At 41.0% G+C, this 15,979-nt stretch overlaps 1 protein-coding gene across 1 annotated transcript in view; it reads right to left on the bottom strand.

The window, feature by feature from the left end:
- Positions 1 to 15,979, bottom strand: part of LOC108412305 (cadherin-2-like) — a 170,888-nt gene that overhangs the window by 66,504 nt on the left and 88,405 nt on the right. The window contains exon 3 of the mRNA XM_037530869.1: positions 2,382 to 2,632. Coding sequence (XP_037386766.1) covers positions 2,382 to 2,632 — 251 coding nt within the window. The remainder of the gene's footprint in view (positions 1 to 2,381; positions 2,633 to 15,979) is intronic.

Raw genomic sequence — 15,979 nt, 5'->3', positions numbered from 1 at the left:
TTAATCACTGAGCATCCATCCACTCTCTCGGAACACCTGTTTCGTTGGGGCCGTTAAATCGCCCGTGAGCGCAGCGTGCTTTAAAAGGCGTGAAGAATTAAACTGTGCTGGAGGGGCGACTAGGCAAAGAGCAATAACGTGGAAAACAAATTGGCTGGTCAAGAGAGACGCAGACGAGTGATGCTTTTAAGGGTTACATCAGTGCTAACATCTCTTATCTTCTAATACAAATCTGACACCCTGATGGTGCAGTAAGAACAAGACCGTGGGCAGCTGGCATGTCTCAGATTATAGCGTCGTTAGGCCCGTTAAAGTTTAGCACCCATAACATGCAGCCATTCAGAAATGTTTCATTTCTTCTACATATTAGTAATTAGCAGGCCTGGTAATCATAACGCACAGGCAAATGAAATTAGACGAGTTTACTGCCAGGCACATTAGACCATATGGCGCAGCACTGGAGCTCTGTGCTCATTACTAACTAAAATACGCAATTACCCAGACCAGAGACTGCCTAACAGTTTATGCTTATTTGCATAGGGTGGGGCTTAACCTGCCTACTCATAACAAGGCGAATGCACTGTAAGTAGAAAAATCCACTGAATTACCACTGAATGTAAAAACGACAGAAGACAATTCAGGACTAAGGCGGGACTCCAGGATGACGCATGCCGTTTAATTGGATCCTTTTCTACTGGAGTCCTTACCATAAAGAAGAACGAGCTTTAATAATAATGGATAAGATGTCAGAATTACTGCTTATGGCTGCAGGATTTCCTTAAAAAGATCAACATTTTAGTCTGTGTGTTTTTCAATTCATTTCTTGCTTGTTTTCATTATTCTTTATTATTCGTTACTCATGTTTGCAAGCTTCCTTATCTAAGTCCATCCCCTCCACCATGTATAACCATGTAATGTACAGGACCATTTCTGATCTCTGGTCATTTAAGCTAGTTAATGGTGAAAAAGACTATCTATCTATCTATCTATCTATCTATCTATCTATCTATCTATCTATCTATCTATCTATCTATCTATCTACAGTGCTATAACTGCTATTTCAAAAAGCAAGTATAAAAAACATGAACATTCAACAGTTTGCGATCGCCGTCTTTGTTGAATAATTAATTAATTCATTAATTAATTAAAACGATTCTATGAATAAAATGTTCTAAAAACAAATACCGGCTTGGGGCGCAACACCAATTCAATGGCTTCTCAAGCAAAAGCAGTGTTTGCACACAGAAATGGGGTCACCGCCATACCCTAGCATCCCAAAAATGAGGAGAACGTTAAAAAAAGTAAAAATAAATAAATACATAAATAAATAAACTATATACTGAAAGATGAAACTGTGAATCATGGCCTTTATTTATTTAGAGTTGCACTTTTCAGTCATTTTTTCTGCAGTTTCACACGATACAATATTTATACTTACGATATATAATATTACAATTTTATATATAATATTACACGATATATAATATAATATTATATATAATATAAGTATAATATTTTATACTTACGATAAATATAATATTGTTCAATAAAATAAATTAAATGAATAAAATCTAATATTATTTAACAGTGTCCAATTTCACCTCATAGCTAAGCCTTACATCATAGCTAAAGTCTTATTTACATATTAACATTAAAAATTGTTTATTTAAGACATAAAATTGTAGAAAGATATTCTGTACCCAATATCCGCCGGTCGACGGAAAAAGTTGGAAAACTGAACTCTGCTGATTGCTGGCGGTGGCGGGATTTTCAGCTGCTGCTGCACTGAAACAATGTAATATCTAGCTTGCTGTCAACCAGCTATCACTAACATGTAAACTCAGCAATGTCACTGGACAGCTCTACACGCTTGGAGGAGAACACTAACTGTCAACTCACGCGCTCACGTTGGCTAGCACTACTCTGCTCGACGGGGAGACTGAGGACCATCATGATCACCCAGAGCAAGGACAACTATGTTCTCTCGCAGTCGTGGCTACAGGTGGCTGTGGCCTCACTGGGAATCGAAGTCACCGTCTTGTGAAAATAAGAGCACTTAGCACTAAATAAAGCCAATGCTGAGGCAGTTGCATCCTTCAAGCTACAGTCCAGCAAATTGCCGTTAGAATAAAACCTTCTATTTCAAAAAAGGTACAAGGAATGTTGGATCATTTCTGTCTGTGTCCTCACCATGAAAATGTAAGACAATGTAAAGGGCAGCTCATATTTTCAAACTATGTCAAATAAATAAATAAATAAATGAACAAATAAATAATGGACAGATGAGGTTTCGTCCCGACAGCGAGGATATGCAGCAGGTGTGACAGAAGCTACAGCTTTGTGAAAAGCTCAAGCTCAAGTTTCCTCTTTGTATTGTGTACCTGAGACTTGAGGCCTCCTGAAGGCTGGAGCCTGATCTCTGTCTGCCACTGCTCCTGGGTGGACAGATCCCACGCTGTAATGAGCAGAGGGGAAGAGGTCCAGGAGGAGGAGGAGGAGGAGGAGGAGGAGGAGGAGGGCAGCTGGACCGTCTGGACAGACAACACTTCTCCATCCTGTTCAATCCGGAAATCTGTCGGCTGGCTGCATTCAAACCGCACACGCCCACCTCGTCCGCAGTCATGGAACCTCACTGAAGGAGAGAAAGAGAGATGGTAAATAAGAGAGATCCCTCACAGGAGGGTCCGTCTGTGAGGGGTAAAATGCTTTGAAGGCGACTGTGGCACACCGTCTGTATAGTTTTGAATCACACCAAAAGAATGAAATGGAAATGAATCATGAAAATGTGTATATTTCAGGACTCACTGAATCATATGCCAGAGTATGGTTACTGAATCATTGTACGGTCAGAGCTTTACACCTCCACTGTGTCTGTGTGTGTAGGTCTGCCTGTCTGTCCATCTCTGAGTCTTTGTTTTGGTCTCAGGTTGTACAGCAATACTTCAGAAATTCCTGAAGTACAAAACTCATACATTATGGATGGTGGTCAGCGGCCCCCCCAGGCCTTCCGCAAACAGGTATGTGTTGAAAAAAAGGGGGGAAAAAAAGCTGGTAGTGGGAAAAAGCGCTGCCCTAAAGGATACGGGCAGAATCACAACTAAGAAACACCTCAAAGGTCGGCACAATCCCCAGCAGTTTAACACACAGCGCTGCCAATTAGGCTCCACTCAGAACCTCCGTGCACCTAGACAGAATATTTTAGGCCTGTCTTGGATGAGTTATTTACACTTGCTGGAGGGTGGACTGAATGCAGGTCATCACAGACAGGGTTAAATATGCATGGTTTGTTCATTTGGTTCGTTTTAGAATGACACAGCAGAGACGCGATGATATTCATAATAATAACCCTTCATTCATCAAGAAATTTACACACAATGTAAAGAGCAAAAAGCATCTTTTAAATTACGCCAAAAACTGAAAATGTTCTTTCTCATAATTTCTGCATAATTAAATGGATAAAACATAACGTCTCTGTTCTAGAGAAAGTAGAGTCGGTTCACAGTGGTGGTGACAGGAACCAGACATGGTCGTGTTGAGAATGAATATTTTTTCTTATAATTATGTATTTTTAAAATCCACTTAGGGTGGAGAAGCAGATGAAGGGTGTTGTAAGACAAAGTAGTCCCCACAAAAACAAACAAACAAACAAACAAAACATTGATTTCCAGATTTATCAAGATTTTTCTATCAGAATGACATAAAAACTACTAAAAAATAAATATGAGACATAAAAGAGACACATATAGGTTCACTGATGGTTTTGGTTAGTAAATAAAACTATAACATTATGACCCCTGGTTCCCATCACCACCACTGCAGAGAAATAGTGAAATCTGGGTCAGTCAATTTTGCCCCATGACTATGAATGTATGAGTGAGTTTGTTTACATCCACAGAACTGTAAAGAAATCTTGAACAATTGGTGGAATTATCCTTTAACAGTTCTTTGAGCAGATGCTGCAGTTTTATTTTGACAAAATAAATGTTCAAAATGCTTTTTCATTTGTACTTGAGTATCAAATCTGCCTAATATCATGGGATGATTACGACAACGTTTTATCGTAAAAACCTCAATACGTGGCATGAAATCTGCATATTGTTACAGCCCTTGCAACATAGAGTCTGGGGGCTGAAACCGACACCACCTGACGCTCTTTGCAATTCAATATACAGTTTTTATTCCCTCTTTTCTTCGCTCTCTATCTCCATCTCTCGTTTCCTTGCTCTCTCCTTCACACACATACATACCCTTGCGCTCACTGAAGCGGCTCAGCGACACCGTGCCCTGACATCGGCTCCCTTCCTGGGCATGAAACTAGCTCCCCTGAGCATGCACTTCCCCTCTGAAGCTACACACGCAGCATACGATATATCACACTGCTACAGCAGAGCACGGCTCCCGCCTTCAGAGCTGCTAATGATCTCTGCAGCATAATTAAAGCAGGAGGTATTAATAAAAACGACACCCTGGTCATTTACACACTAAAGGCGCTATCTGAACCGCGAGCCCTGTGGGCCGGAGAGCAAAGGTTAGACTCAGAGTCAGCAGCTCTGAGACGAGCGCAGACTCAAATATGACCTCGCACCATCAGAAGGTGCAGTTACTACTGGCAGCAACAAAAGCGTGTTGTAAATTTCGGCGAAGGATTTCTCAGTCGTAGCTCATCGAAACAAACGGAGAAATTCCTTTAAAGGGCAGATTCTCGGCTTTTAATTCAAACTACGCTTGTAAGTAGAAGAGATGTTTTATCAACGTTTTAATTCGGTCTCTTTTCTGTATGAAAAGACAGTGTTTCACAGTGTCACCACGCTTTTATCACTGGCTGACACCCAAACAAGTGGAAAAAGTTGGACGTGCAGAATCAAACCTGTTAATAGAGAATATAAACATACTTCAATGAGGAAATGCACTCTTTAAAAAAGTTGGTTCTTCAAGGGTTCTTCAGTAAAGAGAATCATGCTTTCATCGTATAGCACCAAAAAAGGGTTCTTCTATTGTTACAAACCCACATTTGAACCATATACAACATGTTCTCCCTCAGTCTGAAGAACCATTCCACCATGCAAAGGACCATTTAAGCATGAAATGGTTCTAAATTGAACTCATTGTTGTAAACAGAAGCATTGCTTTTACTAAAGAACCCTTGAAGAACCAATTAAGTGCCATTATGTCATTAATTGGCCTCTCAGCCATTCACAACCATCTCAAGGCATTACACACTTAAAAATGATGGTTCTTCAATGGTTCTTTAGTACAGAACTCAAAGAACCCTTTGCTGTAGACTGTGAAAGATGCGTCATATTGATGGAGAATGTGCTATAAGTGGTTCTATGAAGAAACTTTTTGGAAAGGGTTCTATATAGAACTCAAAAGGGTTCTTCTATTGTTACAAGCTTGACAGCATAACAGTAGCAGAGCTCCTTTTGGGGCGACATAGAAGCCTTTTCAAAAAGGTTCTATATAGAACCATCTACAGCACGTTCTCCATCAATCTGAAGAACCATTTCACAATGCAAAGCACCTTTAATCATGCAAAGGGTTCTTGAAGTGCACATGGTTCTATACAGAACCATTTTCCTTACTGAAGACCCCTTGAAGAACCACCTTTTTAAGAGTGTAACTATGTGATAAATTGGCCTCTTAGCCAATCACAACCATCTCTGAGCCACACACACTTAAAAATGATGGTTCTTCAAGGGTTCCTCATTAAAGAAACAGGTTCTACATAAAAACATGAACACTCAAAGAACCCTTTGCTGTTGATTGTGAAAGCATTCCTAAGATTGATAAAGTGCTGTAGATGGTTTTATATAGAACCTTTTTGAAAAGGGTTCTATATAGCACCCAAAAGGGTTCTTCTACTGTTCCAAGCTCGTAGAAGTGGGTGCTTTTTAAAAAAAATGGTTCTATACGGAGCCATCTGCAGCACTTTCTCTATCAGTGTGAAAAACCCTCTTACGATGCAAAGAGCCCGTTAGTCATGCAGAGGGTTCTTTGAGTCTTCACGATTCTGCACAGAACCATTATCTTTACTGAAGAACCCTTACAAAACATCATTATTAAGAGTGCACTTCATCCACCGAGTGGAGGAAAAGGGCCTCACGGTGGTAGTTATTACAGTGTTATTACAGTGTTATTCAGCTATACGCTATCCTGATCTTCTGGACGGTGGAGCTGTTTATTCTATTCTTGACGCTGTAAACATTTTAGACGAAGCTCTGGAAGATCCGTCTCTAAGGAGCTCTGAGGTAAGCTAAACCTCATTTGCTTCATTTGCTAACACTCGTTTTCAGAGCAACGGTAATAAGAGTTTTGTTGAGAGTTTTGCAGTGTTGAGACGGCCATAGCAACAGTAACTAGGAGACGCAGGACTCTTGCACAGACTTTGATCAGATTCATGCAAACAGTCAACTGTGTAATTACAATGAAATAATATATCAAATTGACGGTAATGTCTCTACACTTCGAGGATTAATAAGGAATAGCACTGTACTTTACCAAACTACACTTCAAAATAAATTATTTTAATAATGTAAATCCGATTAAACTGTAGATACACATGTAAAATGATTCTAATACACTGAGCCTGTTCAGCTCTCTACTAATAACAATCGGGAAGCTGGAAAAAAGAAATATAGGACTGTCAGATGTGTGTGAAATGACGGGAAAGCTCCATAACACTGAGAATGAAGCTTTAATAAATTTAGTATCCAGAATTCACCATATTATGAATTTAGGGATCAAATTTTAGACCAGATAGTTTGACCAAACATGCACATCTCCACAATGGTGACGTTACAGGAGAAGGAAAAAGCCTACTTTACTTTTAATGTAAGTCAATGGAACCAGAATTTTTCAGAAGTCATTCCGGGCCGTTTCTTTTAGTCCACTCAGCATGAAATTTACATACAGTGTAAAGAACAACAGGCATTTTCAAATGATGTCAAAAACTGAAAAACATCAAAAATGGAGATACGAGGTTTTCTTCCGACAGCAGCGATATGTTAGATAAATACAACGTATTATTTATCATGTAATAATTGAAATATAGAACAAAACATGTTTTAAAGCATCATCAACCAATTCAAATAGTCTTGAAGTGAGTGACTGTAAATGTGGATGTATGATAGGAATCAGCCAAGATCAGAATCCGCAGATATTTGCTCCGAACATGCAGTCGTCAATCTGCCCCTTTATTTTTATGCTGGTCGATGATGTTAACAGCCAGGGAAGTGCACTCGCACTGTATTTAGTTGCTGCTGCTACACCTGAACCAAAATATCACAGCACAATTATTTGAGTCGTTGCGTCAAACAGCCAGCTGTCTTTTACTTTCTATGTAGCACTTTACTTGAATTTATTTGACCATTAATAATTTCAAATGCCAGTTTGATCAGATAAATAGTGAATAATGTTGTTTGAATTGAACGTTTGGCTAATCAAAAGTGTTTACTTATGCCACACAATGTGAGATTTGGTTCTAAAATGCTAAAAATAATGCTAATAAAATCAGACATTGTCCAATGGCAGTCCCTAATTATTCATATAACTACTTAAGTAATTTTGGAATTACATTCAAGGACTTAGTTCATGTTTATTTGGTATAGTGTAGTGTAGCGGGTAACACCTCTGACTCTACGCTGCAGACTGGGGTTCAATCCCCCGACTGGGTAGCCACCCTACACTACACCAATAAGAGTCCTTGGGCAAGACTCCTAACACCACCTTCATGGGAATGGCAGCCATTCCCATGTCCTTATACGGTTGCAAAAAGAGCCCGTCTTGAATTCACTGTTTTTGTGATGTCATTATAACTAACACATTTACATACATCCACCTTTTCAGCTTAAAGCAGTTTAGCTCCACCCACTCGCTCCATTCTTAAACTACAAGGAGTGTTTCAGCTTGGAAAGAGTTGTAGTAAGGCATAGTCCAGAGCAGCCAATCAGAACAGATCTCATTTACATAAATCAGTCAAAGGTCTAATTCTAATTCCAAGGGATAAAGAGAGGCCAGAAAATGGCCAGGCAAACATGAATTATCACCATGAAACCGCATAAATGTTCAGGGGATAAAAATAAAACACAAGAAAAATATAGGAAATGGGCCCTTTAAGGATTAATGAGGGCTTCCTAAGATGATTAGGAAGTCCAACTGGATAAATATACAACACAGGAAGCACCGGATCTCCACACAGCTGCATTTATTACCCTGTGTGTTTTAATAAGTGGCTGGACTATGTATTGGACACGCAGCCGTCCAGAGTGTCCAAACCGAAGACTGTTTGGGGGGGGGGGGGGTTGGGGGGGGGGGTGTTTCATTTCACAGAGAACAGAGTAACGCAGACAGGAAATTGTGAAGGAAGACAAGCAGACACAGCGACGCTGCGCTTGCTCTTTGTCGACTGTTGAGAAGTTGACAACACATATGCGAGTCACACGGACAGAGGTGGCCAGGCGTTACACAAAGAGCCGCTCGCTCTTTTCTCTCCGGCCCTGTCTCCTTTCATTCAGTTTTTAACACGTCCACGGAGAGAGAGAGAGAGAGAGAGAGAGAGAGAGAGAGAGAGAGGGTATAAACAAAGCCGCGTTGGACACCGGGAGCTTTCCCACCTTCAAAAAGGACGTTAAAATGGAAGGGCCTTTATGAGATGAGCGCAAATGTAATTTCAGCTGCTTTTATCGCCCTGGTACACAGAAGAGAGGGAAGAAGGAAAAGAGAGAGAGATGGAGAGACTGTGAAAGGCACAAAAAGAGACAGCACTCATTATGTACCAGCCCACTGAAAAAAAAGCAAAGTCAGAGCGCAACACAAAGGAACACCATTGTCTATCAGCATTTGGCTTCACCTGAAGAATCGGCGCTCATCTCCTCACTGGCGGAAGGCGCGCTCTGTGCCTGAGCCAAAACATTTGCAATCTGCCATGAAAAGATGTTCAGACAGCGCTCACCGCTTCTGCTTTAGCAGAACAAATTCGGGCTTGAACCTGTCGTACAGCAGCAGCTCCCGCATTTCTCAAACCTCTGCTGGTTTACAGTCAAACCTACGGCTGTTCCAGAGGCTGACCTACGAAACCTGACAGCACAGCTCAAAACAGGACATCACAGCAGAGCTTCTGTAGCTTCAGAAGAGCCTAATGAGATTCAATGTGGAAACAGCAACAAGACCCAGTTAGCAGTGACTGGTTCTCAGCTTACCTCTGCGATTTGGCCGTAGACCGAACTGCCTGCTATGCTTATCCCTGTATGAGACGCTACGTTACCCAGAGTGACTCTGCTACCTCACGAGGTAACATAGGGTAACTTTACAGCAGAATGAGTGAGAGAGAGTTACATGTGATAAAATATGACAGATTCAGTATATTTGCATTTATATAGGTTTGGTATATACAAGTATACAGTATATATAAAAAGCTACGTAATTATGGTTGCTGGAAAAAAGGTGTCATCTCCATATTCGGCACTATGTGATGCAGATCATCACTTCTGCAAAACGGAACCCACTCAGACTTTAAGGCTGGTTACAGCCCTGATGCTGCATTACCAGTATGACGGTATGATGGCAAACCGGATGGTCCATATCTTTCAACTCCATCACTGCCAGTAGAAAATGGAAAAACAATGAAAATGCACCATTAGAAAACTTTAGAAAACAGTGGTTTGTACACTGGCAGACAAATCACATCAACAAGAGTGCATTTATCTGGTACGCCAGTCAAAATTCTTCCTCAGATATGAGTTTTGTCATAAACACTACACACAAATAAGCGCGGTGCATACAGTGCTAACAGTTCAGGGCATCAGATGGTCTTGTGGTTTCCTGGCCTTGTCTGTGCTGCAAGTCGTGGACCAGCTGGTACAGATAGCATGAATAATGTGTAATATTATCTAAATTCCATCAGTACAGGATGCAGGTATGAGACAAATGAGAAACTGAGAAATTCAATGCAGCTAAAGTTGGCTTATTCAAATTCCCCACTCCACCTTAAATGAAGCAGTGGTTACATTCAAGCTCCTGTACAGTTGCCAGAAACAAACCGCTGCTTTAAGGTCGGAAGGAAAAATTTAAAATACACTTTATTATTAATACACTTTGTTATTATACTGTGATATTTTGGGCATAATGGCTACTTCTAGGCACAGTGCACATATCAGATGTGCTATCACCATGGCAACGTTTACATGGCTGCATGCCACTGCCAGTCGAGCACTGCTATGAGGAGCGTTTTTTCAGTATCAACATGTCAGTGCAGCTTTAGAATTTCTCCACTTGTTTAATGAGCTACAAGTGAGAAATATGAAATAAATGCATTTTTTATCGTCAGCCACCACCCCAGCTCCTGCAGACTCTTACAGACTCCTACCCCTGTTGATAAAATGTCAGAATGATTGCTGGTGTAAATGGACAGCCTCCAGTGCCTTCTATGCTAATAGCTGACTCTGCCTGATTATGATTGACAGCATGCTGCCAGAAGAAACCTGCAGAGACTGGGCTGAATTGCTGACATAAGCACACCACGAACTGTGAGATAACAGCAGTCTTACAAGTTCACCACATGTCATGCTGCACAAGATGATGCCAATAAACTTTTGGCCAAATTCTGTGGCAGTCTGTGCAATATCATTGTGCCTCATGCCAGATTATATGATAAAGATTCTCTAATGACAATTAAAAAGTCCTACTCACTCAGAGATGGCGTGGTTTGTGTGGTGCTCCTGTCGGTGGCTTATAGCAGCAGTCATATTACCAAATTTTCGTCTAAACTTTTCTGACACTGCCACTGGGCTTTGGTCATAAAGGCCCTGTTTACACTTGTTATTAACTGTCAGCAGGACTCAAGCGGACAGTCTTTACACCTGCTTAATCAAAGCGCTAAGATATAAACAAAGTCATTCAGAGTGGTTTGATGTTTCTAGAGAAACTTGACAAACTTGACGAGTCAGAACTGTTTACAGTGGTGGTGATCGGAACCAGACGTCTGAAGAGTTTGATGCCTCTAAAAGATCCATCATCAGAAAGTTATTACATGAAATGGTTGCAGATATGCTGCCTGATGTCTGAGACACTGGCTTATGATCGTTTTAACACTGTGAGGCAAAATATTCCCCAATGTCCGTTGCAGGTGCACCGTTCTCAGCTAAGGGAAAACACTATGGGATTTTCTATAGTGACTGAGGTTTTGATGTAGTAAAATCAAATCATATCCATGGCAGCATTCTCTCATTAACATGACTTATGATCAGCAGATGACCCAGCATAGCTAAATACCGCAAATGACAGACTCTCATAATAACAGCTTTAATAACCTGTCACTCCTGCCAAGCCGAAAAATTAACTGCCGGTTTTAACCAGTAAAGAACGTCTTCCGCTCAGTGGACACCCTCCACACAGAGGACATGAACATGAAAAATCTCTCCCACTATGGGCTGAAAACTCTGCTGCACCTTTGTTGACTGCCTCTGCATTTGCCTACCTCTTATAATGCAAAATCACTGTGTGGTAAATCTGATTTTTAATCTGGCAAATGCACATTTAACCTGCTTTAAAGACATCACTTCCGTCAGCATGTGGCCCTACAGAGACTAACACATATGCAGCTTTGATAGGAGTCATGGAAACTAGTATCCACTGGATAGCGTGTGGTGGTAAAGGTTGTCTTCCAACACATTTCCAACATGTTATTTAGAGGCAGTCAAATCTATATTCTCAATATTTTTATCTCTTAGGATTCTTTACCCTCAAGCTACATTCTCCTCTTCAAAAATCTTAAAACACAGCCTTTTCTTCCGCTTCTCACCCCGGCCAATAATCTTGAGGGATTTCTCTTCCTTACCTTACATTATCCTGAGGGAAATGACAGTTAAGAAACTTATTGCGATGCTTGAGGGATTATTTCAGGGAAAGTCGATTGTTAAGGGAACATGTAAGGGAGGATGGTGATTTCACTTAAGGGCACCTTTATATACCCCCTAAGAGGATTTTGTGCAATACACTTCACCTTAGGAAACATTTAAGGGTAATCTCAGATGAAAAATCAACTGAAGGTGCTTTATGCAACTGGGTACTGGCTCCTTTCACCACCACTGTGAAGAAATCTGAGTCTGTAAGCTTCTCTATAATGAACCACTTCACATTAAACCACCCTGAATGACTTTATTACATCTCAATGACTGAACTTGCAGAAACTTTGAAAAACCTGTTTCTCATTAAACTGGAGAAAAATGTGGCTTGTTTTGTCTGTTTTGTGTTGTCCAGTTGATTAGATGGTCCTTCGCTGTCGGGGACACACTGGGGTGCTTTAGTGCCCATGCTACAAATGTTCATACACATCCCAGATCATCACTAAAGGTGGTTTGAGTGCCCAATTACAATCCATAAACAGGACACATTGACTCCATTCACACCTGTACTTAGCACTGTCCACTTATGACTGGATCGGCCAAGGTGTATGGTAATGCCAGGTTTAAATGGGGCCATAGGCACTAAACTAGCCACTCAGCCATTACAGTACACCTTCAAACACCACAGAATGAAAGTTACAACAAAGGAAGTCTTTCATAATTTGGGATTTGTGTCTGCGGCAGCGTTAGCGTAGCAGAAATGGTACAATCTATATCTACCTTTAGGCTGATTTATGGCATTTTAAATGAACAGTGACCGTATAATTGCGTGCTATGATAAGAGTACATAATTCTTCCGTAGCGCATCCTGAATCCACTATTTGTGACTTAGGTTCAATGCGTTTTTTTGTATTCCCATTCATGGAAAAACACTGGTATCCATTTTTTTCATTGGCTTCTGTATTAAAACGGTCACAGCTGGTACAACAGCACATAATTCCCATGCAGTACTTTATGAATGTGGGTTTGCCCTAAAAAAGCTAATTCAACTCCAGACATCATGCCCTTAGGAGAGACTGGGAATTAGCAACACAAGCACATGTACAGGCGAGTGTACGAGGTGTACATGCATATTTGTGGAGTTGCAGCTTTCATGTGCAAATGCACCAGGGCACCCAGGCAGGTTTTGTGAATGGGTTTCATCACACGGCCATACTGGCTCTGTATGTGGGCCCGTGGCTCTTTTCAATCCAGGTCAGCTCAGGTACAGGACCTGCAAGTTCATTCACATCCACTCATACAGCAGTTTAATTAAACGGTGCTCAATAAGGGCTTTATGACATTCAAACACTTGATAATGCGATGCCAGCGCGTCCTGCTTTATCGGAAGTCGTAGAGTGAATGAGACACTTTGTTCTTGCGGTCACTCTTTGCACAGAAATGCAGCTTTACTCTGAGTCATTTTGATGGGTGAGTGAGTTTAGGTGAGCTGTTTATTATTCCGAGCGTTCTGCCTGTAATTGCTACAAAATCTTGCCTCATTTTAAGCCTTCGTTTAATTTAATGCTTATTAGCTTCTGTATAGTTTCGCTTTCCAAACCTGTCCAAACACCGCTTCAGGTGCAACACAATTACTCCAGCAATGTTTCAGCTCCTTGCGCTGGTCTTCCCAAGCCCAAAAGCTTTGAAATTAGCTGGTAGATGAGGCAAGTGCTGCCAGAAAGCACAGCAGCCAGCAAAGCAGCAGCCAAGAGGTGGAATTGTGAAATGTTCATTTTTCCAACTCTGGCCGCTCGGACACTAAGATGAAAGTCGGCGATATCCAAGTCTGGAATATCTCAAACCTTGTTGAGCTGTTAAGTGATCTTGGAAAGACCTGCTCATGTGGTTTCTGACTATGGATGACAATGTTATCTATACAAAAATTGGCAAAAGTCAAACACAGTTGGTAGCATCTCTGTCTGCCACACTGCAGACTGGGGTTCAAAGCCCCAAATGGGCAAACAACCTACGCTATACCAATAAGAATCCTTGGGCAAGACTTCTAACACTACATTTGTCAACCTGTGTCGCTCTTGATAAAAGCATCTGCTGAATGCTGAGAATGTAAAGTCTACTGCAAAGACACATTGCTCCAGTGCATAACTGAAGAACCAAACTTCAGACACTGAACACGTCTTTGATGACCATCTACCACCAATGTCTACATTAGCTTATGGGTAAATTTGATTCATTGCCAAATTAATAGCCTGAATATTTTAATCACACATGATAACATTAGCATTTTGGACTGAACTATTCTTGTAAGCTGACCATAAAGACAGAACATGGATGGATGGATAGATGAATAGATGGACATACAGATGGACAGATGGAGAGATGGAGACACAGAACATGTCCGTGTCATGCTTGTTTTACCAAAGGAATACCTTAACCAAAAGTTCTACTATTAGCATTTTGGTTTGAACTATTCCTTTAAAGAGACCAAATCAATGGATGAATGGATGGATGGATGGATGGATGGATAGATACCACTAATATTAACCTCCAATTGCTACAGGTAAATTCCCATAAAAAGAGGCACATACAAAGCAATCATCAGGCCAGGATGGTTGATGAAGTCCCAAGGAAAGAATCCCCAAAGGGTTTCTGAGTAGCAGCTTGCCTTTGGGAGCTGAACACAAAGATCAATACACCAGCTTCACTAATTCATTTTACTCACCACCAATCAGCTCTGCAAAAGAAACATGCCTCTGGACTTTGGCGTGCTTTTGGATTCATTCTGATCAGCGTATGGCACGGGTGGCCACGAGGCTTGAGCTCTTGCCAAATGCTGAACGTTTGCTTGTCTTGATTCTGCACAAGCTCTGCTACACGTTCTTTATCAAAGTAAGGAACTATTAATAAGAATGTGTAGGTCTATATGGGACAAAGTTGGTAACAGAAAGCTTTATTCTGGATTTTTGAGCTCAGGATGTTTGTGTGCGTGAGCTCACATGTGTTTATGTTTATGGATTACTTTTGCTTCAGGGTTGAGTCGATTATAACGGATTTCATTATTTTGTGCTTTAATCTCTTACGTGCATAAACCGTGTATGCTGTGCGAGTGAAGCCTTTTATCCAGGACAGCACTGTAGGACGCTCCGTCTCTGCCAGGCCTTCCTCTGCACCGTGAGCTGTGCGTGCGCGTGTGTTTGCCCAGGGTCTTGGCCTGGCTGAGATTTGGCACACTCTGCAAGCCAGTGCACCTCTGGGAGGCCCCTTCAGCTCAGAGGCGCCACAGCAACGGCAGGAGAAATTCCCTGTGGACGGCGCAAATTCCAACAGTAATCAAGCAGGCGGGCGTGTGTAAGGAGTGGGGGGAGGCTATTCTTTTATCACATACAACCCATTGACAAGGGCCCAGATACCAAACTAATTCAATTCTGATGGTATTGGTGACTGGTGGTCCTTCAAGATGACCAAAAAGAGTAAAAATGATGAACAATTTAATGGATGGATGGATGGATGGATGGATGGATGGATGGATAAATAAGAGGTGGATAGATAAATAAGATGTGGATGGATGGATAAATAAGAGGTGGATGGATGGATGGATAGGCTGCACAGACAGACAGACAGACAGACAGACAGACAGACAGATAGATAGATAGATAGATAGATAGATAGATAGATAGATAGATAGATAGATAGATAGATAGATAGATAGAAAGAAAGAAAGAAAGAAAGAAAGAAAGAAAGATAGATCACAATTTGTTTTGTCCAAGAAATACATTATTGAAATAAGCTAACATGAGCATTTTACACTAAACTGTTCCTTTAAAAATGACCAAAAAGACAAGTAGCATGATGGATGGATAGATGGATAAGAAGTGGATGGATGGATGGATGGATGGATGGATGGATGGATGGATGGATGGATGGATGGATGGATGGATGGATGGACAGGATATGGATAGATAAGATAGCTGGATAAATGGACAGTTTTCTCGACAGATAGATAGATAGATAGATAGATAGATAGATAGATAGATAGATAGATAGATAGATAGATAGATAGATAGAGTTTGATGGATGGATGGATGGATGGATGGATGGATGGATGGATAAGAGGTGGATGGATAGACGGATGGACAGAC

This window comes from Pygocentrus nattereri, chromosome 2, assembly GCF_015220715.1.
Source record: "Pygocentrus nattereri isolate fPygNat1 chromosome 2, fPygNat1.pri, whole genome shotgun sequence".
NCBI classification, from domain to species: domain Eukaryota; kingdom Metazoa; phylum Chordata; class Actinopteri; order Characiformes; family Serrasalmidae; genus Pygocentrus; species Pygocentrus nattereri.
The sequence above is the reverse complement of the archived record's forward strand: the minus strand, read 5'-3'. Positions and strand labels throughout refer to the sequence as shown.